Source organism: Kryptolebias marmoratus, linkage group LG13, assembly GCF_001649575.2.
Source record: "Kryptolebias marmoratus isolate JLee-2015 linkage group LG13, ASM164957v2, whole genome shotgun sequence".
Taxonomy (NCBI): domain Eukaryota; kingdom Metazoa; phylum Chordata; class Actinopteri; order Cyprinodontiformes; family Rivulidae; genus Kryptolebias; species Kryptolebias marmoratus.
In genome coordinates this window covers 22,141,724-22,165,771 of record NC_051442.1, presented here as the reverse complement: position 1 = coordinate 22,165,771, position 24,048 = coordinate 22,141,724, and the positions used below count along the sequence as shown (strand labels likewise).

Below are 24,048 nucleotides of genomic sequence, written 5' to 3'. Positions count from 1 at the left end.
TGGACTGGAGCTTTAAGAATTTGGTCCAGATCTCAATGCTGTAGGTTTTATTTGTGCTTCTGTCTCTATATAAACACAGAGACACGTTAGTCACAGTCTGTGAGAGTCGCGTGCAGTCTGTGCAGCCGTCCAGTGGGAACACGCAGCGCACTGGCAGGGCCGGAAAGTGGGGGGGCCAATGGCCCCCTGGCCCCAGTGGTTCCGGCGCCTATGACTGAATTTATTTGTATTCAACAAACTGACCAAAAAAGTTTTTTGTTTTTTTTTTTGTTTCAATTTATCTAACAAAGCAAATTCTATAGTTATACGTCCTGTTTTTTTTTCCTCACAGAACTGAGTTCAAGGCTTACAGAGACGTGAAGCCCGTAAAAATTATCCGGGCCAAGTCCCAGTACCTGCCACCCGATGGAAAGACGAGCCTGGAGACCAGCTACAGTGCCAACTTCAAGGCACTAGCTCCGCTGCAGCCTGTTGACAACAAAGCTCAGGAGAGGAGGAGGATACGCAGTTTGTACAGCGAGCCGTACATCGATCCCAGCAAACAGGTGAGGACAAACCTGGATAACTTTTTTCTAGTGCTGAGATTTGTTTGAACTTGACTAATCATAACCAAGTTGTTTCAGCTCAGGAATCACTTCTTTGCTATCTGACATCTTTAGGTTGACAGGTATAGTGCCCGGCGCTCTAAACCCAAAAGGTCTGGAGCCACAGCGGCAGGCCAGGGCAAACCAGTGAGGAAAGCCAAAGATAAGCAAAGTGCCACGCTGAGGGGCTCCAAGAAGACAGCCTCAGAGAACCAGCCCGAGAACCGGCCTGCAGTGGGGGACAAGGAGAAAAGTAAAGAGATCAACAACAAACTGGCTGAGGCAAAAGAGTAAAAATCATTTAGCACTACTTCTCCTTTTCTTTCTTTTTGTGGGAAACAAACACAGAGGCTGCAAAATTGGTTCCTGGTTCTAGTCTTTGCACTCGTTTGTCTCTCGTTTCGTAACTCTTGTTTTCTCTGCTTCATTCTTCTTCTCTGTCTTCTCACTACCTCTCGTCCACCATTTCTACCAGAGTAACATGTCAGGGTTTGAACATGACACGCCATCGCTCCTTCCGTCTCACTCTGTACTACATCACTAAAGTAAAGAGTGGGCGGAAGCATCCTCTTTCCTGTCTCCGCCATTTGATGCCACCCACCTCCCCCACTCTGCTCACCTCCATTTTCAGGTTGCCATGGCGACAGGCTGCCTGGCCAACCAATGGAGGACTCTTGTTGCATGGGCCCATTTACAAGCACGTCTGAAGGGTTTGGCTTGGATCAGCTGAGCAGATTGCTTTGTACACTTTATCAAGGATTTGTCTCATTTTTTCCTTTTTTTTTCTTTTTCTTTTGTTTTCAGAAAAAAAAAGGTGTTTCATTTTTGGCACTGTGGATAAGATTTATGCCCTGAAATGAGGAGTAAATGTAACAATCTTTGATAAATGCCCTGCTTAGTCATTCATGATGAGTGTGAGCCACCTGTTCTGTTACCTCTGCTGCTGTTTTCTGTTTTATGAACCTGAGTGTCTGTGTTTGGCAGTGTCATTATAAATGCTTTGGTATATTGATTTTTGTACTCCAGTATTTCATTGTGAACTCTGCTGTACGCTACACAAACTTCAATCTTTTTCATGCACAGCTCATTGACACAGTGGGATTTTGTAACCTAGTTTGTTGCCAGCGAAGCACCTGGTCACATTAAAGTGCATCAAACACCGGTCATTTTGTGAGCAGAAGAATACTGGGTGAATTAAAATAGGCCGTCTTGTGGTTGTTACCTTTTTAATTCAGAGTGGCAACACTTCTTGCATTCATAGAGGAAGGAGCTCAGCAGCGTGGTCTGGAACATGTCTGCCAAACACAGCCTGTCAGTCTGGCTGCTCATAAACTCAGTGGAATCACCTCCAACAGTCTTTACTAACAAGACTCAGACGTCTGTTTTCCATTAGCAGCCACTGAGACGGAGGTGCGGTAGCTTGGTGGTCAGTGCTGTGGTCTTATTATCCTAAGGCTGAGGGTTCAAGCCCAGGTTGTGTCAGGAAGGGCATCCAACATAAAACATTTGTTAAATCTTCCATGTTCACTCGCTGGGAAGACCCTCTGCAGTCAGGAGCACCTGAAGGGATGATAGGGATTAGCAGTCACTGAGACACTTTGACTTTCTTGTTACACACTCTCCAGAGGGTGACCAGAGCCAATATGATGAGGCTGCCTTGGGATGATAGCAGACAGCACATTCAAAGGTGTGTCGGAATTCATACAGATGATGTCTAATTTCATTCTCACAACTCTAAACGAAACTACTTTTATTTTAACTGATTATTAATTTGACTTTCTACTGTCATTTTATCTACAATTAAAACAATGAATTTCAGTAACTGCTTTTCACAACAGAACTATTTATAACTCTAAACTTAACTTTTTTCATGTTACTCTTTCCATCTGTCCCTACATGTCCAGGTGACAGAAATCTGGTTTGGTTTTTTATTAAGATATTCTAAAATATATTTTTCCCATCTATATTTAAAATAGGTTAAGGCCAACCTTCAATATTTTGAACTCCAGGTTGATTCCTTTTTATTCCTATAAATTCCTGTTATTTCCTATTTGTTCCAATGGGAAATTTCCAACCTTGAAAATTCCCAGTATTTTTTAATACTAAATACAACAGCTGTTTTTGTGATTCTGCAAAGTTTTTATCATTTCAGCCTTGCATCCTTACAGAAATGCCATTCTAGGAGCCCCAAACTATATAAGGAAAAAATCTTGAAACACCGCCCTTGTGTTCTTGTGTAGATACTCAAAACACCATCTTTTGAAAACTATGATGTTATAGTCACACCCCTAATGGGTTATTTTCAGTGTTTTTGTGTGGATAAAGACATTCCTAGAAATTGTGTAAAGATACTTTTAGAAAGACAAATAAAAGGATTATTCCTTGTTCTGGAGGGCCACTATCCTTCGTGTTTTACATGTTTCTCTGCTTTGACACACCTGATTTGAATAACTGAGTGATTAACGGGCTTCTGTAGAACTTGAAGACCTGCTGAAGAGCAGAGAAACCTCTAAACTATTTAGGATAGTGTCCTTCCAGAACCAGCTGGACATCACTGTTTTGGACACACTATGTTCTTGTGTGAACAGGGCCTAAATATCGGGACCAAAAAGCCTATAGTTTTAAAGATGTCTGTGTGTTGATTATAACTCTTAATACAACTTTAGTTTAGTAGACACGAGACAAATGATGCTCCTTGTGGACAAATTGACCATTTTCTTAGATCTTCCATGCATATGAATATGCAAAAAATCTCTATGGTTATCACTGAGATGGCAGCATATTAAGGTCCTGGGTGGATGGCAATGGAGCCCACATGTACCAGTGTTATGTGCTTGTCAAGAATTAGAAGCAGGATTGGCCGTACTTAGACTACAACTCTATCACACTGACACTGCGCAGGCCGAGCTCCAAGTAAGTTATTGCAACCCTCTTGTCCGCTAAGTGCATCACATTCCACTACTGCTCTCACAACAACCAATAGGATCACACCATGCCTCATTATGCTTTCACCACACAGCTGCAATGGCCAATCCGCACTGTCCACAAGCCAGTAAATACCACGCAATGCTCGCCATCTGCCATTCGGAGGCAAAGCAACAAGTGCTTGTTCTCATCATGATCAGGCTGGATGTGGTTAGGATTCTGCACAGAAAAGTCCTTATACTGCGGGTGGTATTTCCTCCTCCACAGCAAGGCTGTATATTTAGGAATATATATATATAGGAAAATTTAGGAAATTTAGGAAAATTCTGCAGATTGTGACACAGTCATGGAAACAATCAAACACAGTCTTGTTACCTATGATGGTAGCATCGTTCTAGCATGATGTGATCTCCTAGGGTGTAGTTGCAACCTGACAAGATCTAAGGGAGTGAGGCCCAGGCCATGGTGCAATTGTAGGCGCATGTGGTAGTATTGCCAAAGGCAGGGGTGTCCAGTCCTGGTTCTCGAGCGCCACTATCCTGCATGTTTTTGTTGTTTCTCTGCTTTAACACACCTGACTTGAATGAATGGGAGATTAACAGGCTTCTGCAGGACTTGAAGACCTGCTGCAGAGATAAGTCAATCATTGAATCAGGTGTGTTGGAGCAGGGAAACAACAAAAACATACAGGATAGTGGTTCTCAAGGAGCAGAATTGGACACCACTGGCCAAAGGGAACATGCTGCTGACTTATAGAGCATGTTGAGGGCAAGCAAGAGTGCCTCAGGGATCCAGAAAATAGTTGTGGTAAAATCTGTTTGGTGAAAGAGCATAACAGCATCATGATTGCCTTTATTTTTTTAAATGTGTAGTGATCCAGCCTCTTTCTAAAAGGTCATGTAGCTTGTGAAGAGTATCTGTGTAGGGGTCAACATCCAAACTGTAAATTACTTTTGAATTTTTTGATAAAAATCAAAGAATCCCAATAAGATTTCTACAATTCCCTGGTCAGAGTCTAAATCGTTGAAGATGGTACTTTTGCATTATTAGTTTATTTCTTTTATCGGTTAGGCAAACAGTTTTATTTCTGAGGAGCTTTTTGTTTTGGTGTAAAACAACAACAACAACAAAAACGAACAACTACCTAATTATGGTCAGGGTTCACAAAAGGTTTTTAATTGGGCAGCCAGATAGGGGCAATTGATTATCTTGGGGTGGTACCCCAAAACCAAATGCCATAACAACATTTCAGAAGTATTATTACGCTGTTGTTCCACAGTTTATAGTCTGTTTGAAACATACTGCAATATAGGAGTTAGAGAATCACCTTTTGATGTTGCAATACTTTTAGTTTCCTTTTACTGCTGATATTAGTAACTGAGAACAGCACAGACACTACTCAACTCAACTGGGTTGTCTTATAATTTATGTTTTTGAGACATTTTAGATTCCCAAAAACATGCTTTTAAGCACAGAACAATTGGTTGTTTGTTGTTTTCCTTTGGCTCTGCTGCTGTTATGTTCTTGCTTTACTTCTATCTTAGAGATGCTTGCTTCTTTTAGCTACGTGGGCTGAGCCCTTTTGAGTTGTCTTGTTTTAGGTTAGAAAAGTCTTGTTATGGGTCAGCCTGCCATTGTTTCGCACTTACACACACACACACACACACACACACACACACACACTTACTTCACTGTTTTATCTGCTGCTCAGCACTTTCCCTTTATTCATAATGAGTGACAGTTGTGTTTCTGTTTTCTGTGTCTTTGTGTTCAGCAACCATCACCACCACCATACCCATCCAAGCTGAGTGCAAACCCCATCGAGGATAAAGACTCAACTCATTAGCATTTTGCAGCCTTTGATTGGTGGTGGTGGAGGGAGGTGTGGGCACCTTGTCATGTAACACAAGGGAGGGGGCTTTAAGGGGGCAGTAAATGTAAATTAGTACACTACGCACCTGGTGCTATCTATATGTAATAAATAGGCAAAAAAGAATAGAAAGTATGTTTTAGACAAAAAAAAATGTGACGTGCTTGTGTTCTACCTGCTTGATAATATTTATTGAACTATTACAAATAAATACAAAAAGCATAAAAAGTAGTGTCTTCTTTGCTTTTTTTTGCTGTTGTTTTTGTTAAGAGGTTAGCTGGTTGCAGGTATCTGTCAGCGTTTTTCCTGTCCCAGTCTTTTGTTTTTGTGACAGACATTTTTTTCAAACTCTTTCCACATGGAAGAGAATGTTGCCTCTTTCTATGCTTATCCAAGATTGCACCGCATTCTGGCGTGAGCCAGGCCATCTTTTCCAGTCTGCGCATGTTGCCTTCACATGAGAACTGAAGGATATATTATTTTTTGCATCGTCCCAATATATTCCAAGAACTCATCCAGTTTATGGAGCAACATGTGTGTCAAAAGATGCCTGGACACTCATTCCAGAATAAGATGTCATGTGCTTCTTCAGCTTCTAGTTAGAGTACAAATAACTTGACAAAAACAACCGAAAACACTAATGTATGATGTTAAACTTGTTCTCCAGTAGGATATTTAGAATGAGTTCACATTTGGATGATGCTGTGTTCAGTTTGTGCGATGCTAATGAGTGACATTCTGATTCATTTGAAGGGTTGTGCTAAAACAGTACCACTACATACAACTCTGCCAGCCAATCCGAGACATTGGCTGGGTGCAGACTCTAAAACAACACCTGTGGGGCTGTGCACTACCCGATCCAAGGTAATCCCCAATTGCAGGAGCCAGAAAGCCAAACACAGCCAGCAACGCCTCTCATTCTCATTCATACAAGCTCATGGACTTGTGACTTGCTTCTGTTTTCTACTAGAGTGGTACATTTTTCTTTCTTTGATGCACCACCACATTGTTTTTAGTCAGCTCCCCTCTGTATTTCTCTTCCATATGGACACTAGAGTGGGAGGGGAGGGGGCCTGCCTGCTGTCATGCAATACATGTGCAGCTCTTTAAGGTGGCTTCTCTTAAGGAAGCTTAAAGTTTTGCCATACCTGAACCAGCTGCTGCTGTAAGCCAGTATCTGACCGGGCTGCAACTGTTGGCGATTAGCACACGCCTGGGATCTCCAAAATGTAAGGAAATGTTTGCTGGGGGTCTCAGTTTCCTCGTGTGAATTACAGAGGCGTTTGAATTTTGAACATGTTCAGAAGATTTGTGGGACAAGGTTCCTCTCAAAATTGTGACAGAGACAACGTGGGCATCTCAAACTCACCTCAGTTTTGTTCCACCTCGTCTCCAGAGCTTGAGAGCTGTATTTTGACTTTGACAGAAAACATCTGAGGCAAATGTCCTAAGTCTAACAACCACACCAATGGTAAACAATAATTACTGAATATCTGGTCCAACTCCACCTATCTTCATTTTGAAAGTGTACTCCAGTAAAATAAATCTTAAACATGAAAAAGGCTGTGAAGGTGTGCACAAAGCAGTCTGAGGCAGGTGTGATGTAGGCGAAGGTAGGAACAAAATAATGTGTTTGGCCTAGAATATAGTTTTTCAAGCTGTGCACACAAAAACAAGCTGTTTTTCAAAAGTTGTCCGCTCATATCGCGACCACACAGCTTGCAGGTCACTCGGTCGCAAACACTCAGAATTCAGTTAGATTGCAACGAAAGATTGGCGTATTTTCTTGCAATTTTGAGTCGCCGACTAGTTTCCAAACGTCGCAGCCCAATGAGATACCACCTTAGGTCTCCGTGGTCTCTAGAAGGTGCATGTATAAAGTAAGGCATTTTGCATCTTAGATGAAAATTTAATTTTATGTGGACACTTTTTTTGTTATTTTTCTCATTGAAAATCTGTTTGTAGAGCATGCTGCCACTGTTTTCTGTTGGACCTGCAATCTGAGTTTCAGTTTCACATAGTGGTCTCAGCTTCGCCCTCTGTCTAGAACATGTGATGAGTGTAAAGCATGGATATAAGATGGAGGGTAAGTATGAATGGAATGAGGGAAGCAACGCCACCTTGGAAAAAGACATTTCAGAGGAAATTGTAAGTGCATGCTGATGATTTCAATGTTTTTTTTCCCTTAATTTATTTGTAGTCAAATGTGATTTAGTTATTTCATTGCTGCGCTGCATCTTGAAGCTAAACTTTCAAAGAACACCCCGAGACCCTCATTGTTTTATTGCTGACTGGTTATGGATGAAAACTACATATTTATCAAATGTTTTAAAACCCATATCACTTAAATCAAAGGTCTCGATTTTCTATAAAGATACAATCATGGGTCCTGATATGTAAACTCCTAGAATTGAAAGATGCTCCTAATTTTAGGGTTTTATGTATCAGACGTAATACAAATGATATGGTATTTATCAAGTTCTAAAATGATTCTAATCCAACCTTGAGAGAGCAAAAACAGACAACAGATTCCATCATGCCATTATTTATTAAACAAATGCAAAGTAAAATTGTAAAAGCCTTGTGTGAAAAACAAAGAAGTTAACCCTGTGAGCCAACATCTAGTAGAACCACTTTTAGTAGTAATAACTCTTAGTAATTGTTTTCTGTATACTAGTTTTGGCCCACTCTTCTTTCCAATGTTTCTTCAGTTCATTGATTTTTGTAGACAATTGTTTCTGCACAGCTCTGCTAAGGTCCCACCACAGCGTTTCAATCCATTTGTGGTTTGGACTCTGACTGGACCAATATAGCACGTAGATTATTTTCTTTTTCTCCCGTTCTGTTGTAGATTAGCTGCTGTGTTTGGGATTATTGTTCTGTTACATCATGACTCAGATTGGTCCAAGTCTCAGCTGTTGGACAGATGGCCTCCCATGTGACTCTAGAATCCTTTAGTCTACAGAGGAGTTTGTGGTCAGTTCAATGTCTGCAAGGAGCCCAAACCATCAGCCCTATCCCACTGTGATTGACAGTTGGTATGAGGTGTTTATGGTGATAAGATGTGTTTAGTTTTTGCCACACATGGCATTATCAGTAAACATCTCTACTTACTGTAGGTCTCATCTGTCCAAAGACATTGTTCCAGAACTCTTGTGGCTCATTCAGCAGCAATTCTGTAAATGTAAGTTATTCTGCCATGTTCTTTTTTGGAAGAAAAGACTTTCTCATGTAATCCTTCCAAATGAGCCATACTTGTTCAGTCAATTTATTTATTAATTTTACTTTTATGAACTTTAACCTTTACCCTGCAAACGTAGGCCTGTAGAGTCTAAGATGAAGCTCTTGGTTTTTTTTCTTTCTGATCATTGCATGGTCTGACCTTTGGGGTGAACTCTCTGGACCATCCACTCCTGTTAGGAGTTGTAGTCATTTTGTCTTAAATGTTTTCCACTTTTATGCATACTCTTTCTGTAGAATGAAGGACTCCAAATAGTTTGGAAATTACTTTTAACCCATCCCAGACTGATAGGCAGCAACAGTTGCTTCTCTGAGGTGATTGCTGATATCTTTCCTCCTTGGTATTGGAGGAAAGACATCAGGATACATACCTGTATCCTCCAGAGCAGCAAACTGATGGTCATACTGATGATGATCAATATACATTTTATCAGCAGCTCCTAACTGAGATTTTCCTCCTTAAAGCCAATGGAAGAAGAAAGGGTGGAGTAGGATTTTCACACAAGCTTTTTATTTAGTCTTCATTTTTATTTAATAATAAATAACAAGATGGTGGAATCTGTTGTGTGTTTTTCTACAGAAACCTGATAACGACCAGATCATTTTTATTTTGTCCTGATGTGTAAAACTTTAGATCTGAAAAAGGGATGGACTTTTGTTTTCCCATGACTGTATTTTTGAGCTTTTTTTCTCACCAATGAGTTCCCCTGAAATGAGCGGTCACGAGGTGCTCAGCTCAGTCCAAGAACTTGTGCCTCACCTGAGGAAAATGTCTTATCATGTGTCTCTCTCTTTGTGTTTTTTTTCTCTGGCATCTAAACCATGTACTGCCTCCTAGAGATTCTAAAGACGAGGTTCTCCGACCCAGTCATCATCATTCCCACGGTGCTGCTGGAGGAGGACAACAGCTGGAGCGAAGCAAGCCTCGGAGCAGCAGCGGAGTCGTACGCTTCGCACTAGATGGGAACCAGACTGAGTAGTCCTGCTCATGTGGACAGACAGATTTGTGTTTCTGCAGAGACCATATGCTCTGCACCGTACATATCTAGTGTTTCAGTTGGATAAGGTCATGAGGTGAGCCTCACGCATGTTTGAAACAGTCTCTGACTCAAAGATCCCAGCAGTTTGACTCATGGTTTTACCGCAAAGGTGCTACATAGTTTTCTTGTTTCATGCAGTTTGTTTAAAAAGAAAAATGTTATTATTAGTACCAAGGCCAAACCAAGAAGTGCTTATTAATTTAAAAATGTGCATTTATCACTTTTAGTGTGAATAAAAAGCATAATTACCATACAGTACTGTAACCTTTGTCATTTGTAGACAACGATTTTGAGGCCTGAGAGGAGCAGTCACAGGGAATGCGTACCAAAGAGGGTAAATGGGGGAGTATACAGTAATCCAATAATGTTTAATCCTTAAATATTAATGCCTTTTCTAATATTAAGTAGATGCCAGTGGCTCAGGATGTGATAAAAATTTATCTAACACCTTTTTTTTTGTTATATGCACAGAATTTTTAAAATATATCAACATCATTTATTTTTAAAATGATAAACTCATATTTATTTTGTTGTACTTCTGGTTTGTTTGGTTTTTGTAGTCCATTTTTGATAACCACTTTATTGTCCCCTATCACAACGTGAAGAGGGGACTTGAAAATGCTGTTTGTCAGTCCATCCGTCCGGTTCATCCTGTGAGCTGGTTAACTTGAAAAAAATTAAGCTACAAACCGACTTCCATTTTGGTGTGTGGACGCGTCCAGGCTTACAAAAAGTCGCTTTTGAAAATTGGGTTGCCACATCAAAATCCAAGATGGCCACTGCCATATATATATGTATATATATATTTGTCACAATTGTGAGCTGGATAACTTTAAAAAAGTCATGTACCAACTTCTATTTTGGTATGTGGGTGCATCTAGGCATAAGTAAGGTCACTATCAAAAATTGGGTTGCTATGTCAAAAACCAAAATGGCCACTGTCATATATATTTTATATATGCAAACCAACCACCCCAGTTATTTGAGGAAACTATATTTTTAAGCAAAATAAAACCTAGAAAGTATAGTTTCCTGAAATGATTGGGGTGGCCGAAGATTAATCTATAGTGGCCAAGGCCACCACTGGCCACCCTCTGGCTCCTGGTGGTGGATAGAATTGCTCTGTCTGATTGCCAGGATACGACACTCTGCACTGCCTCAGACAGCAAATTATCACTACAGTAGGATAAATCTATTCTCCCTCTAAATCAGGGTTGTCAAACTCCAGGCCTCAAGGGCCGCTGCCCTGGGAGTTTTAAGTTTTTCTGCTCCAACACATCTGATTCAAATGGTTTAATTACCTCCTCACCAAATCATCAAGTTCTCCAGAAGCATGTCCACAAGTCATCCATTTAAACCAGGTGTTTTAAAGCAAGAACACATCTAAAACATGCAGGAGAGTGGCCTACAAGGAATGGAGTTTGACACCCCTGCTCTAAATCTTTATCAGCAAAGATGTAATGTAAGACTTTATCCCTTGTGAAAAACTTTCTCTAAACTTAGATTTAGTTGCTTCAAAACACAAAGGAACAGCTAAACACCATTGGGTGCTGCAGCCTGTTTTAGTGTCTCTCTTGATGCTTTAGTTCTTGGAATCAAACAATATTAACACTAAAGGCTGTATATTTGTATGCCCTGTTCAAATCCAGTTGAGAAAAATGCTTGTCCCGAAAACTAAAAACATTTACTATTTAAGACCCTCAGCGACAGGGGACAATGGTGTACCTCTTGTACAACTAAACTCTACTAAAAACATCATGTGGCACTATGAATGTTTTTCAAATATATTTTTTCTTCAGATGTTGGAGCTTCATTCTGCAGATTTAAAAGAGTGCAGGTCGACACCTGACGTTACCAACTTTATCAGTCTTACAGATGGACATGTGAGCAGGATTTCTGGACATCCAAACTTTTCAAGAAGCCATTTGGGGTCTAATAGGCAACATACTGAAAACCGAAGTGGAGGCTTGAATCCTTTATTGCACAAAACATCCAGTTTGGAATTGTAGTAAGTAAAAATGTTTGAGTTTGTCGGATCTTTTGTACATTTTGATGGAAACTTGACCAACAGGGTGTCAAGACATATAGGATATCAGGTGAACCTCCACATCTCACTAGTCGTTTTTTTTTTAAGTGATAGTTAAGACATTTTGAAGTGGGGTTCTGTTGAAAAGTTATGAGCAAATAAATGGATAGTCATTTTTGAAGCGATAAGAAAGAGGCAAAAGTCTTCATCCAGGCTAGGCTCATGGCCAGCCAAATGGGGGCCCATTGTGTATCGTTTTTCAGATATTTCTCAGAAAGACAACTCTTTTTCAAAATCAACATACCAGTGTGAAAGAACACAACATTAGCTAACAATAAAACTAGAGTTTTGCATGACACAGTATGTTTAGATTGTCGCTGTTTTCTCAACTAAACATCCATGTTACTACACAAATGCATGTGTGCTGATAGACTGTCCTGAGGCTGCTGAATGTATCAGTCCATTAGGAGTAGCGTAAACTTTTGGACTGACTAGGCACGCTGATCAGGTGAACTAATACAGTGGCAACAACAGTATAAACACAATCTATCAGCACTGCTGAGCATAGATCGTATCGATAGATAGATAGATAGATAGATAGATAGATAGATAGATAGATAGATAGATAGATAGATAGATAGATAGATTGTGTTATTACGTGTGTGCTGAGTCAGCACACACGTAATAACACAGGTGTTGTTCAGTTGTGAAAATGGCAACAAACTGAACAAATGCATAAAGTGGTAGAGGTTTAATATTAACTAAGGTAACATTCTTTTACACAGCTATGTTTTTGAGAAAGAGTTGTTTAGAAGCCTGATAACCAAGAAAAAACAGGCCTTTGTTTGACTAGCCATTAGACAAGCCTGGACAAAGACTTTTGCCCCTTTCTCCATACTCTGTGCTCTATGATTGATATTATAGCTGATAAGGTACTAACTGTTGATAACTATTAGACAGAACATCACTTCAGAAATCACCAGATTATTCATTTATTATTGTGATGATCATGTCTTTGTCTCCCATACCATGCCTCGTTTCTGCTCTAATCATGCTCATTCTGGTCACCTGCATTCCTTCCCTGATTGCCTCTCCTATACCTGGGCCACGGCCTATTCTCCTCCTCTGTTCTCCTTCAGTGCCAGTTTATGAAAGTCTTCAAGCCAGTAGTTCTCCAGCATTCTTGGACTGACTTCCTGTGCCTTGACCACATTCACCTTTCCTGGATTTCCCCCTACGCCCTGCCCCTGCCGGACCCTTGCGTACAGGAAATGACGTCACTGTTAACCAAGTTGTCAGTTTCCACAGCCCTCTCCATTGTCCCAGAGGTGCAACCCGGTCTGTCGGCTCAGCAGTACCATGTTTCTCCCTCTCGTGAGCCTCGTTTACTTCCTCCAGAGGCGTTTGGAGGTGAGTCCAGCCAGTGCTGCCCATTCCTTATGCAATGTGAAATTCATTTTGAGCTACAACCATCCTCGTTTCCTTCTGAGCGAGCCAGGGTAGCCTTCGTAATATCCTTCCTAACTGCCAAAGCTAAGATCTGGGGCACAGCAGAGCAGCAGCAGGACTCTCCCACCTGTTATGACTATAGGAGCTTCGCTCAGGAGTTAATTCGGGTGTTCGATCCCTCTCCACCTGAAAGAGAGGCTGCAAGGGGCTTATGGAGGATTAAGCAAGGCAGTAGACACGCTAATGATTATATTTTTGATTTTCATGCCTTAGCAGCTAAGAGTGGGTGAAATAATGAGGTGCATTATGACGCTTTCTACCAAGGATTAAATTATCCCATTAAGGATGAACTCTTGACTAGAGATCCACCCAGGGATCTGTCAGAATTTGAGTCACTGGCCTCCCGGATCGATCAAAGGCTGTGTGAAAGAAGGCAGGAGAGAGCAACCGAACAGCCTAACCGGAGTCTGGGCAACCCCCCTGGATGCCTCAGTTCATACTCAGCACCAGGACGTTCTCCCTCTCTCCCTCAGGAGTCCATGCAGATCGGTTGGTCCAGACTGTCTACATCTGAAAGAGAACGAAGACTGAAAAATGGGCTCTGCTTCTACTGTGGCAGCGAGGAACATCAGCTCCGCATGTGCCCTGCTAAGAGGTCAGTTCCTTCTGGTATTAGAAGTATTAGAAGTATTAGCCTGTCCTCTCTAGTAACCCTGCAAGCACAGATTTTTGTTAATGAACAGCACTACCCCCTAGCAGTGTTCATTGACTCTGGTGGAGACACTGAGTTTATGTATGCTGGATTAGCCCATTCACTCAAGCTAAAATTAAAACAAAGCACTAGAAACACTGAAGTTCAAGCTATTGACGGCCATGTTCTCCATCAGGTCAAGCTCAAAATCGAACCTATCAAGCTGATCATCGGGGGCTATCATCATGAATCCATCACGTTCTTAATAATCAACTCACCCAACATTCCCGTCATCCTGGGTGCCACCTGGCTACGTCGTCACAACCCACACCTTGACTGGACTCGTGGAGAAGTGTTGAGCTGGAGCTCTCACTGTCTGTCTACCTGTCTCCAAGCCGCTAAACTCTCCGAAGCAGCCTGTTCCCAACCCCTACAGGAGGAGCCAGACATCTCATGAGTCCCCAAGCAGTACCATGATCTTAGAGAGGTTTTCAGCAAACACCGGGCCACCTCTCTACTACCTCATCGACCTTACGACTGCGCCATTGACCTTCTGCCTGGCACCTGTCCCCCCAAAGGTCGGCTATACTCCCTAGCCAGACCTGAGGAAAAAGCAATGAGGGACTACATTAGCGAGGCCCTTCAAGCTGGTATCATCTGTCTTTCTTCTTCACCTGCTGGAGCGGGATTTTTCTTTGTCATCAAGAAGGATGGATCTCTGTGGCTGTGTATTGACTTTCGAAGACTCAATGACATCATGGTGAAGAACCGCTACCCTCTACCCCTTATGAACACCGCGTTTGAACGTATTCAGGGAGCCACCATTTTTACTTAGCTGGACTTGAGAAATGCCTACCACCTTGTACAGATTTGTGAGGATGACGAGTGGAAGACGGCCTTCAACACCCGTACTGGCCATTACGAATATCTCGTCATGCCATTCGGGCTGACTAACACCCCTGCAGTGTTCCAGGCCCTGGTAAACGATGTTCCGAGGGCCCGGTGCCAAGAATGCCAAACCCGACGGTTTATCCAGGATTCACGAACCTACAATCAAAACCAACTCACCAATGGATTTCATACTACCCAAGTCTGCTCGTCTAGCAGTGACCCGCCTCAAGATCAAGAATGGAGTGAGAGAGGCCAACCAACATCAAGTGACCCCACGGAGCAGTCCACCTCATCGACTCTTCGTCCCTGAACATCTTGTCTCCGAGGTACTTAAGTTTTGCCACGTGTCACGTTTATTGTCACCCAGGAGTATCCAAGATCCTAAGAGTGGTTGAGTCCCGATTTTGGTAGAAGGGACTCGTCAAGGAGTTTGTGGCAGCCTGCTGGATCTGTTCCTAGGCCAAGCCATCACACAGACCCCCTGCGACTCTGTCCCCTTCCCATACCTCATCGCCCATGGTCCCACATCTCCATGGACTTCATTACCGGACTACCACCTTCTGAGGGTAATACCACCATACTCACCATAGTCGCTTGATTCTCTAAGAGGACTCACCTGGTCCCGCTACCTAAGTTGCCCACATCCAAGGAGCTCAGCCAGATCCTGGCAAGAGAAGTGTTCAGGCTCCACAGCCTTCCTACTGACATCATCTCCGACTGTGGACCCCAATTCTTCTCACACTTCTGGAAGGAGTTTTGTGGGCAACCAGGGATCCAGGTGAGTCTCTCCTCTGGCTTTCACCCACAGATGGACGGACAGTCTGAGCGTTGCAACCAGGAGGTGGAGTCGAAACTCAGGATGCTCTGTGAGCAGGACCCAACCAGATGGTCATCTGCACTCCCATGGGTAGAACACGCCCTCCAGTGCCACATGTTTGTCTCCTTTTCGCACAGTGTTTGGTTTCCAACCCCCATTTTCTCTCTTCAGGAGCATTCCGCTATGGTCCCCTTGGCCCATGCCTCTGCCAGGAGATGTCACCGTGTCTGGAGACGGGTCCGGGTGGCCCTATTGAAATCCTCTGCTGTATACTCACGATCTGCTAACCGGTGTAGAATTCCGGCTCCCGCCTACTTAGAGGGCCAGAAGGTTTGGCTGTCCACAAAGGATCTCCCTCTCCAGATAGAAAGTAAGAAGTTGGCTCCTCGTTTTGTGGGACCCTTTCCCATCTCAAAGATCATTAATCCTGTGGCTGTCCGTCTCCGCCTACCCACCTCTATGAGAATCCACCCCAATCTCGAATTCTCGAATCAAGCCCCTCTGTACTTCTAGGTTTTTGCCCTCCTCTAGGCCCCTGCCACCCGCTCCTTGATGGGGGGGCCAGTCTATACTGTGCATCGCCTTGTCCACTCCAGACGTTGGGGAAGGTCTATCCATTGGGAGGGGTATGGTCCTGAGGAGTGATCATGGGTGCCTGCCCGCCACATCATCGATAAGTCCCTCATCAGGGCCTTTCATCGTGCTCACCCTGAGCAGCCTGGTGGTCCTTCAGGTGCCGGACCTTGAGGAGGGGGTACTGTGATGATCATGTCTGTGTCTCACATGCCATGCCTCGTTTCTGCTCTAATCAGGCTCATTCTGGTCACTTGCATTCCTTCCCTGATTGCCTCTTTTACACCTGGGCCACGCCCTATATATTCTCCTCCTCTGCTCTCCTTCAGTGCCAGATTATGAAAGCCTTCAAGCCAGTAGTTCTCCAGCATTCTCGGACTGACTTGTGTCTTGTGCCTTGACTCCATTCACGTTTCCTGGATTTCCCCCTACGCCTTGCCCATGTCGGAACCCTTGCTGGACTTCGGACTTCTGGACATCGACCCTTGCCTGTCACATGGGCTCTGACCTTTTGACTGCCCCCTTGGCTTTGTTTCCTGCTCTCGGCTATCCAGGCTTCGACCCCTGCCCATCCGACCCTGAGTTAAATTTTGCCCCAGCGGCCTTCCTGTTGCAAGCGCTGATCCTCGCCTTCGTTCCTGGACTCCTCTTGGCGATTGCCCACCAAGGGATTGGTCATATCACCACCCAGGTTAGTGTAACTTCCTTTGTCAGTTACTATTTCCTGGGTTATGTGTGGTTCACTGAACTGTCCCCTCTCTCCTCAGAGTGGCAGGCGGAGATCCAGTTGCTACGTGTGGCACTCTATCAGCTGGCTAATAAAACCGTGTTAACTTTTCATTCCTCTGTCGAGGCTGAATTACCGGGTCTGCTAACTGATTCTTGTCAATTATCTTACATGTTGTAGATAGCTTTTTGAACCCACAGTTAGGAGAAATTGAGTGTAATTGTGACCAGATTGACAAGCAAACAGTTCAAACACAACCAAGGCCAAAGAGGATTGTGGCTTTCTTAAAACCGCTCCAATCTTCAAAGTTTTATAGCGTTTAATGCAAAAACTAGACCTCCACTATTATTCCTCATGGTTATTTTGGCAGAAATATTCAAAGATTCCTGCCAAAAGAGCCCAGACTACACTGGAATTACTACAGCTAGCTGCTGCTGCCATTGCTTTTTGTGTTTATAGTAAAGAATTTCATGTTGATAATTGTGTAACGTGAAACTGGTGGTGGTGGTGGTTGTTTATAAAATAGCATTTGCTTGAACCTCTATGAAACTTTGGAGACTGGAGTTGTTTTAATACAACAGCCGTCCACTTTAGTCTTCAGTTCTTCATTAGGTCATCAGTCCTGTCAGACTTCAACTCTGTTCCTCCAAACTGAGACCATTCAAATAGTGCAATGCGGCTGAAATGTGATGAGTTGGAATGTCTGTTTTCTTTTTTTTCTTGCAAAATATTTAAATAATTGTGTGTGAAAACTGATTCTAAACTTGCCGCTAAACACTTTAGCTAGAGCAAGAGATTGCTGACTTTTTTCTAAAAATCCCACAAAACGTCTCATCAAAAACAGGTTTCCAGTTAGGTGTAAGTGAGCAATCAGAAAAGGGCTCTGGTGGAGTTGATGGAGCTTATTTAACCATCTTTACTGCTCTTTACAGGACACAGTGTGCATGTCCACCAAAGCGGAGCTCTGCTTTAGATGTTGGGTTTTATCATTATTCGCACTGGAGGTGAAGATTATTGAGACTTTTACACCTATGCCCTGAGAGAGAGAGCATAGAATGGGGATACAACACTCAAACACTCAGCTTGATGATGCACTTTGTTACCATTGCCTTTATGCCAAAGTTTTAAATCAACTTATGCTAAGAGACAGATTTCTGACTGTTTTGGTCAAAATATGTAAATGACGTTACGTATGATCTCATGCAAGATGGGTTAGTTTTAGGTCATTAGCTGTAAAATGGACTGAGTTAGAGCCATTTTTGTGTTTTTAAGGTCAGTCAGCTGTGACTTCCGTCTAGAATCAGGTTGTAGAGGTACTTCCAATGATTAATATCTACAAGTTTCAGTAAAAATTTGCCTGGTGGTTCATGACACACACACACAGATAAGAGTAAAAACATTATTGTCCACCTTCGCCTTTGGTAGGATGGCGATTAAAAAATAAAAAAAATATACGTACTTTTGCTAGGACGGAAATTAGATATGCTCCACAAACAAAAGACATGAACTCAATTAACTGTCTAATAATTCAGAGCCAGCCAGAAACTTGATCCTCGCAGAGCTCACATCCATTACACCTCTACAGGGGTCCATAAAAACAGCTTGGGTGTTTAATTAGTTATGACCTGTCTGAGATAAAGTCTGTGGAAATCCATGCTCACACACACACACACACAAACAAAACTATAAAACTTAGATGAATGGGCCAACCTTAACTGGATTAATATACAGACAGGAAGGACTGTAGAGAAATGAATCATGTTACAGCCTTTACAGAGCACATCACTCTGCTGCTTTACAGAATGAATGAACTCTAATCCCAAGAGCTGAATGCATGAAGTCAGAAACCCGTCCCCAGACAGTTGTTTTTGTTCTCACACAGCGGAGACGGCTGCTTGTTGGCGCATCAGCGTGAGGCTCATAAATAATAAAACACATGCTCCTTTTGAAATCAGCGCTGACCAAAGCAGATTAACTCCAAACTACAGCCGAAGCAGTCTTTCAGAGAGGCGTAGGACATGGGAGCACAAAATACCTTCAACAGCAAATTTGAATCTAATTAATATTAAAGACACATTTCACCCAGTCTCGTGCCTTTGAGCAAAACTACTTCCTTATTTTTCATCTTTCTTTCCCCTGCTATTGGTCCCTGCATGGAGCTGTTGCCATGGAGACGTGCTGCCAGGTTTTAGAGGCTGAATGGGTTAATTGGAGTGTTTGCAGCCTTCCAGATGGTAGAAAGAAACACCCCCACCCCTGCTACCCGTCCACCACAGGTCTCCAGGGACTTCCTCTCAGAGAGAAAAACCTCTCCTGTTTAGTATTCGCCTCCTCACCCATGGATCCAGGAGCTGCTTTTATGACCCTGCAGTCAACAGTGAGGGATTATGGGAAGTGTGCCTGGAGTAAAACTGGATCTGCTCCTTCATCTCTGCCTGACAGAGAGAGGATCTTTTTCTCAGCCACTGAGCCGAATAAAGAAGAAATATGATATCCACATATTTTCAGCCAACCAAGCCAAAAAGAAGAAGAAAAAAAATGATGCTGCCTTTTGTTCTCCGCCATTAACAGAGCAGAAAACCCATCCCTGTGCAGAAGTCATCTTGCATTGTTTTTTTTCTGGTGTTAGGTTGATGTTGAAGCTGTCAGCAGCACCACCAAGTGTTTACTGTTCCACCACAGACTGCACAGATTAACAATCAGACTTTAAAAATCTAATAGTCAATTAATTTACGAAGCACATTTCAAACCACAAATTTGGTCCAAAGCGCTGCACAATAAACAAACCAAAAATGTATTTAAAAAGTATAATTTCAGTAAAACAAAACAGAAAAAATTGCTAAAACTTAAACAAAACATGAAGAAATAAAAAAACATAAAACTTAAGTTTAAATGTCAGGGCTCTCCTAGAATCAAATGCAATGAAAAGAAGTGGGTTTTCAGCAGACTTTTAATATGGTCCAAGGTCTGAGCAGGTCTTATATGAAATGGTAAATTGGAGAGGGACCAACCACTGCAAAGACACAATCACCTCTGCTTTTAGGTTTGGTTTGTGTGGCGTCTAACAGCTTCTGATTACTGGACCTGAGTGCTCTTGCAGGAGTATGGTGGTGTAAAAAAAATCCTTCAAATAACCAGGATCCACCCCCCGTAGAGCCTTCAGTAAAACCTTAAAATATATTCTATTACAAACAGGAAGCCAGTGGACTGAGGCCAGTACTGGTGTAATGTGCTTTCACACCCCTGTTAATAATCAAGAGGCTGCATTCTGTGCCATCTTTAAGAGACAACTGATCTAAAGAGAGTTATAGAGTTATAAAGTTTAAATTAGATGGTTTACAGTAGAAAGCCAAAAGTCCAAGAAAAGAATCAGGGTCCTTTTGGGATTAAGTTCACCCAGTCTTGTTCTCATTTACATTAAGATAGTTTAGTTTTGTTGTGTTTTCATGTCATCCATTCAATTCAATAGTAGCTACAATGAACCTTTTTATTTTTTATGGGTAGAGGAAGCTGAATGGTGCAACATAACAATGCAGAACCAGTATGTGCTACGAAAATACCTGTTATGTACCAGGTAAATACCCTGTACATACGAAGTAAGTAAACAGTACATATGTGCACGGTACAAGTAATATTGTAATGCATTCCAGTTCCAATAGGTACCTGCCATGTGCCATGTACACTTCCAGTTAAGTGCCAGGTACATACTGGGCTGTATTTTGCATTACTATCCAATTTATATATATCTATATTGATGTTGATGAGCAATAGCTGTATTTAAGGCTCCACTCGGGTTCAGATCTTCGCTGGAGCATCGCGACTTTTGGGTCATGTCTCGTTTTTGGATCTGGTCTCTCAATCTCGGACTCTGCTCTCACTCTTACCTGAAGGAACTTACTTGCCACTGGACCTTAGGATCTCTCTCCTCTCCTCACCTGGACTGCCTCCTCCTCTTTCCTCCTCGCCTCCGCGTGCCTCAACGCTCCTGGAACAGTAAGACAGAAAGAACAGTTATTCACCATTTCCTAACTCCTCAAGCAGTTCAATACCCGAGACTCACCTTGTGCCTCCTCCCCCGTTTCAGATCTCCCTGACGATGACCTGGATGTACATTTCATATTCATCTGTAAATAAAATCACTTACCTTTTAGTCCACCTCAGTATGCCCCCCTCGAGTACAGTCTAATATTAGGTGCAGGTGTAGCAACAGCCACTTAATACCAGGTGATTCATTTTTAAATATTGTTTATATTGAAAAAGTGAAATAGCAAGATGCGTAATTTATTAAATAATACTTGTCTGACCATCTGACTAAGTGGAGAAGAATACCTGAGGGATGAAGGACAGACATGAGGTCGGTGATGGCAGCTGCTATAGAGGAGAGCAGTGTTAACATCAGGTAGGAATAATTAAACCAGTGAGGCCACAAAAACCTAGATGCTCAGCAGGGTTTGAATTTCTGCTGACCACCTATTCACTGTCTTTTTGTGGAAAATTAGTGCAGGCATACATGGCAAGTCAGATACCACAGAGGAGAATATGGAACAGAGAGGTGAAGATGATGATGAAGAGGGAGAGGAATAGTAAGGTGCAGAGGAGATGGCTGAGGCAAGGCATTCACTACACAAAATGGGAGACTCCCTGAGGCAGTACATGGTGGAGAACAACCCACAGAAATGTTTTTATGGGCCAAATCCAAGTTCAGGTATTGTATTTTATAAGTGCATGAATAAATAAGATTTAAACGCATTTTAAACAAAAAACAAACAAATAAACAAAAAAAAAACGTGTGTGTGGGGGGGGGGGGCTGTAATGTGTCTGCATACCCCTCAGAAAGTGGGTAGATTGATGTATTTAGATCTTAGATCCTGAAGCCATGGGGCATTATTATTGTGTGAGTCCTTCTTCTCTATATGTGACATAAATCACTAGTGGGACCAGGTAGTTCAGCCACAACAGGTGTGGGTGAAAAGGAAAAAGAAGCTTTATTCAGAAACAGCAGAACATCAAAACACAGGATCAGAAACGACTGCAGCCGCACTGGGGGAGAGGAGTAGAAGTCAGTGAACTGAGAACACGTCAGGAAAGTAAACTTGATGGAGGTGGTAACACTGACCTGGGATAACGGTGATCGGAGAGCGGGAGGGTACGGTGGCCCTGAAGTGCAAACCACAACAACATTAACAAAGCACACAAACAAAAAACGAAACCCACAAACAAAAACCAGAAACGCAATTACATTAACAAACTGGAAGAGGTAGGTCCCGGTGGGAGACCTGAGGAATCACTGATTGGATGACACCACTTTTGAACTGGAAGTTCGGGCTTTTGCTCTTTCAACGTTTCAGTAGTGAAGTGAAGTGAGATTTATTTATATAGCACTTTTCAGCAACAAGGTGATCCAAAGCACTTTACAACAGAAACAAAAACAAAATCCAATACAGTAGGTACATAATGAAACACACAAAAAAAAGAAAAAACATCAATCATGTATAATCTAAATGAAATATAGGATAATCTAAATAAATTCACGAAACCAGACATATCTAAGCATGAGCTGAGACAGTCAAAATAGTAGCTAAAATAATCTAAATGAAATCATGAAGTTAAAGCTGAACTAAAAAACAATTAGGAATCTAACAACATCTAAAGTATGAGCTCATATAAACTAAACTAAACTAAATGTACAGGAAGGCTAAATAAGCTGAAACATGACAATGCTAAACAGCCAACGTAAGAATTACTAACTAAGATAATTAAGGAGGAAGGGGGGGTGAGAGAGATTACTCAGAAACAGCAGTAAGTGTGCGTATGTGTGTGTGTGTGTGTGTGAAGAGGTGGTGGAAGACTATGTGGTGCATGTTGTATGAGTGTGTGTGTGTGTGTGTGTGTGTGTTTGTGTGTGTGTTTGCAGATAGGTCCATGAATCACGTCCCAGAGGCCATTGTCTTTGATAATGTGATGGAATGTTTATCAGCCAGCCCAGAGCAGATCCACAGATGTCCTTAGGCAGGAGGGGAGGCAGAGCATCTTGTTTACATAGTTCCGAGGAGAAATTTGAAGATAGCTGACCAAGGTCAGCCTAGGGGAGCCAAATTCACAAACAAACAGTAATTGTTTTGGTTCAGACAGATTTGTTTCTGTCTGCCTTGAAAAGTCTTGCTGATACTTCTCAATGGCGAATCCAAACAGCCAAATTCCAGGACTATTCCGCCTGATTCGAGCGAGCAACTTCCTACAAGATGTAACCCATATTATGAATTCCAGAACCGCAATTCAGTCCAACTTGCGATTCAGCTCCCGTAACCACACAGTTTGATTGTTGATTATTTTCTCTCTGACAGAGAGACAGAGAGAAAATAAAACACGTCCGCTTTCCACCAGGAGCAGAGAGAAAAAAGGTGGGAAGACAGTCACAGCACCATGTATTGCCCAAACTGTGGAAAAGAGCTGGTTGAGCAGTCACCGAACCTTTGCAGTAGTTGTGGCAAGAGGCTTCAAGAAATGATTACCAATAACATTCATATTTTCAACAAACGCGCTAAAACCATAAAAACTTCCGGTTCAAATGTAATGTCATCCAATCAGCGATTTCTCAGGTCTCCCACTGGGACCTACCTTTTCCGGTTTGTTAATGTAATTGTGTTTCTGTTCTTTGTTTGTGTGTGTGTTTCGTTTTTTGTTTGTGTGCTTTGTTTTTTGTTTGTGTGTTTCATTAATGTTGTTGCATTTCTGTTTTTTGTTTGTGTGTTTCGTTTTTGGTTTGTGTGCTTCGTTAATGTTGTTGTGGTTTGCACTTCAGGGCCACCGTAGTGAGGTCAGGCAGAAGGGCCGAGGCAGCCAAGAGACAGGAACCGAAGCAGCAAAACCACAGACACACCAGGTAAATCTCTGGTGATAATCCTAAAGCAGGGTCAAACAGGCAAGGGTCATGCACAAGAGGACAGAAGGCAGTGAACTTAACTGAGGGAGCAGGCAGTAGGCGAGATTCCTTGAGGCAGGCTTGGGTCGAGGTCCAGATACGGCACATCCAGCAACAGTCCGTCAGGGGCGAGGCATAGGGCAAAGATCCAAAAACGAAAGCGAAGTCAAAACGAGGAGGTAGAAACAGAAAAATGCTGGAAAACTACTAGGGAAAAGCATTCGATAATCTGGCACAGGAGGTGAGGAGACGTGGAGTATAAGAAGGGAGGGAAACAGGTGCTGTGGAGGTAA

At 42.4% G+C, this 24,048-nt stretch overlaps 1 protein-coding gene across 4 annotated transcripts in view; it reads left to right on the top strand.

Moving 5' to 3' along the window:
- The window catches only part of map6a (microtubule-associated protein 6a), a 37,752-nt gene extending 27,752 nt beyond the window's left edge, over positions 1-10,000 (top strand). The window contains exons 2-5 of one of the 4 annotated variants that reach the window (XM_017431114.3): positions 332-545; positions 660-874; positions 6,133-6,243; positions 9,458-10,000. In XM_017431114.3, the coding sequence (XP_017286603.1) occupies positions 332-545; positions 660-874; positions 6,133-6,243; positions 9,458-9,599 (682 nt within the window). In that variant the 3' untranslated portion in view covers positions 9,600-10,000. The other 3 variants (XM_017431116.3, XM_025009336.2, XM_017431117.3) reach the window with 3 other exon arrangements.
- Positions 10,001-24,048: the final 14,048 nt, after the last annotated feature.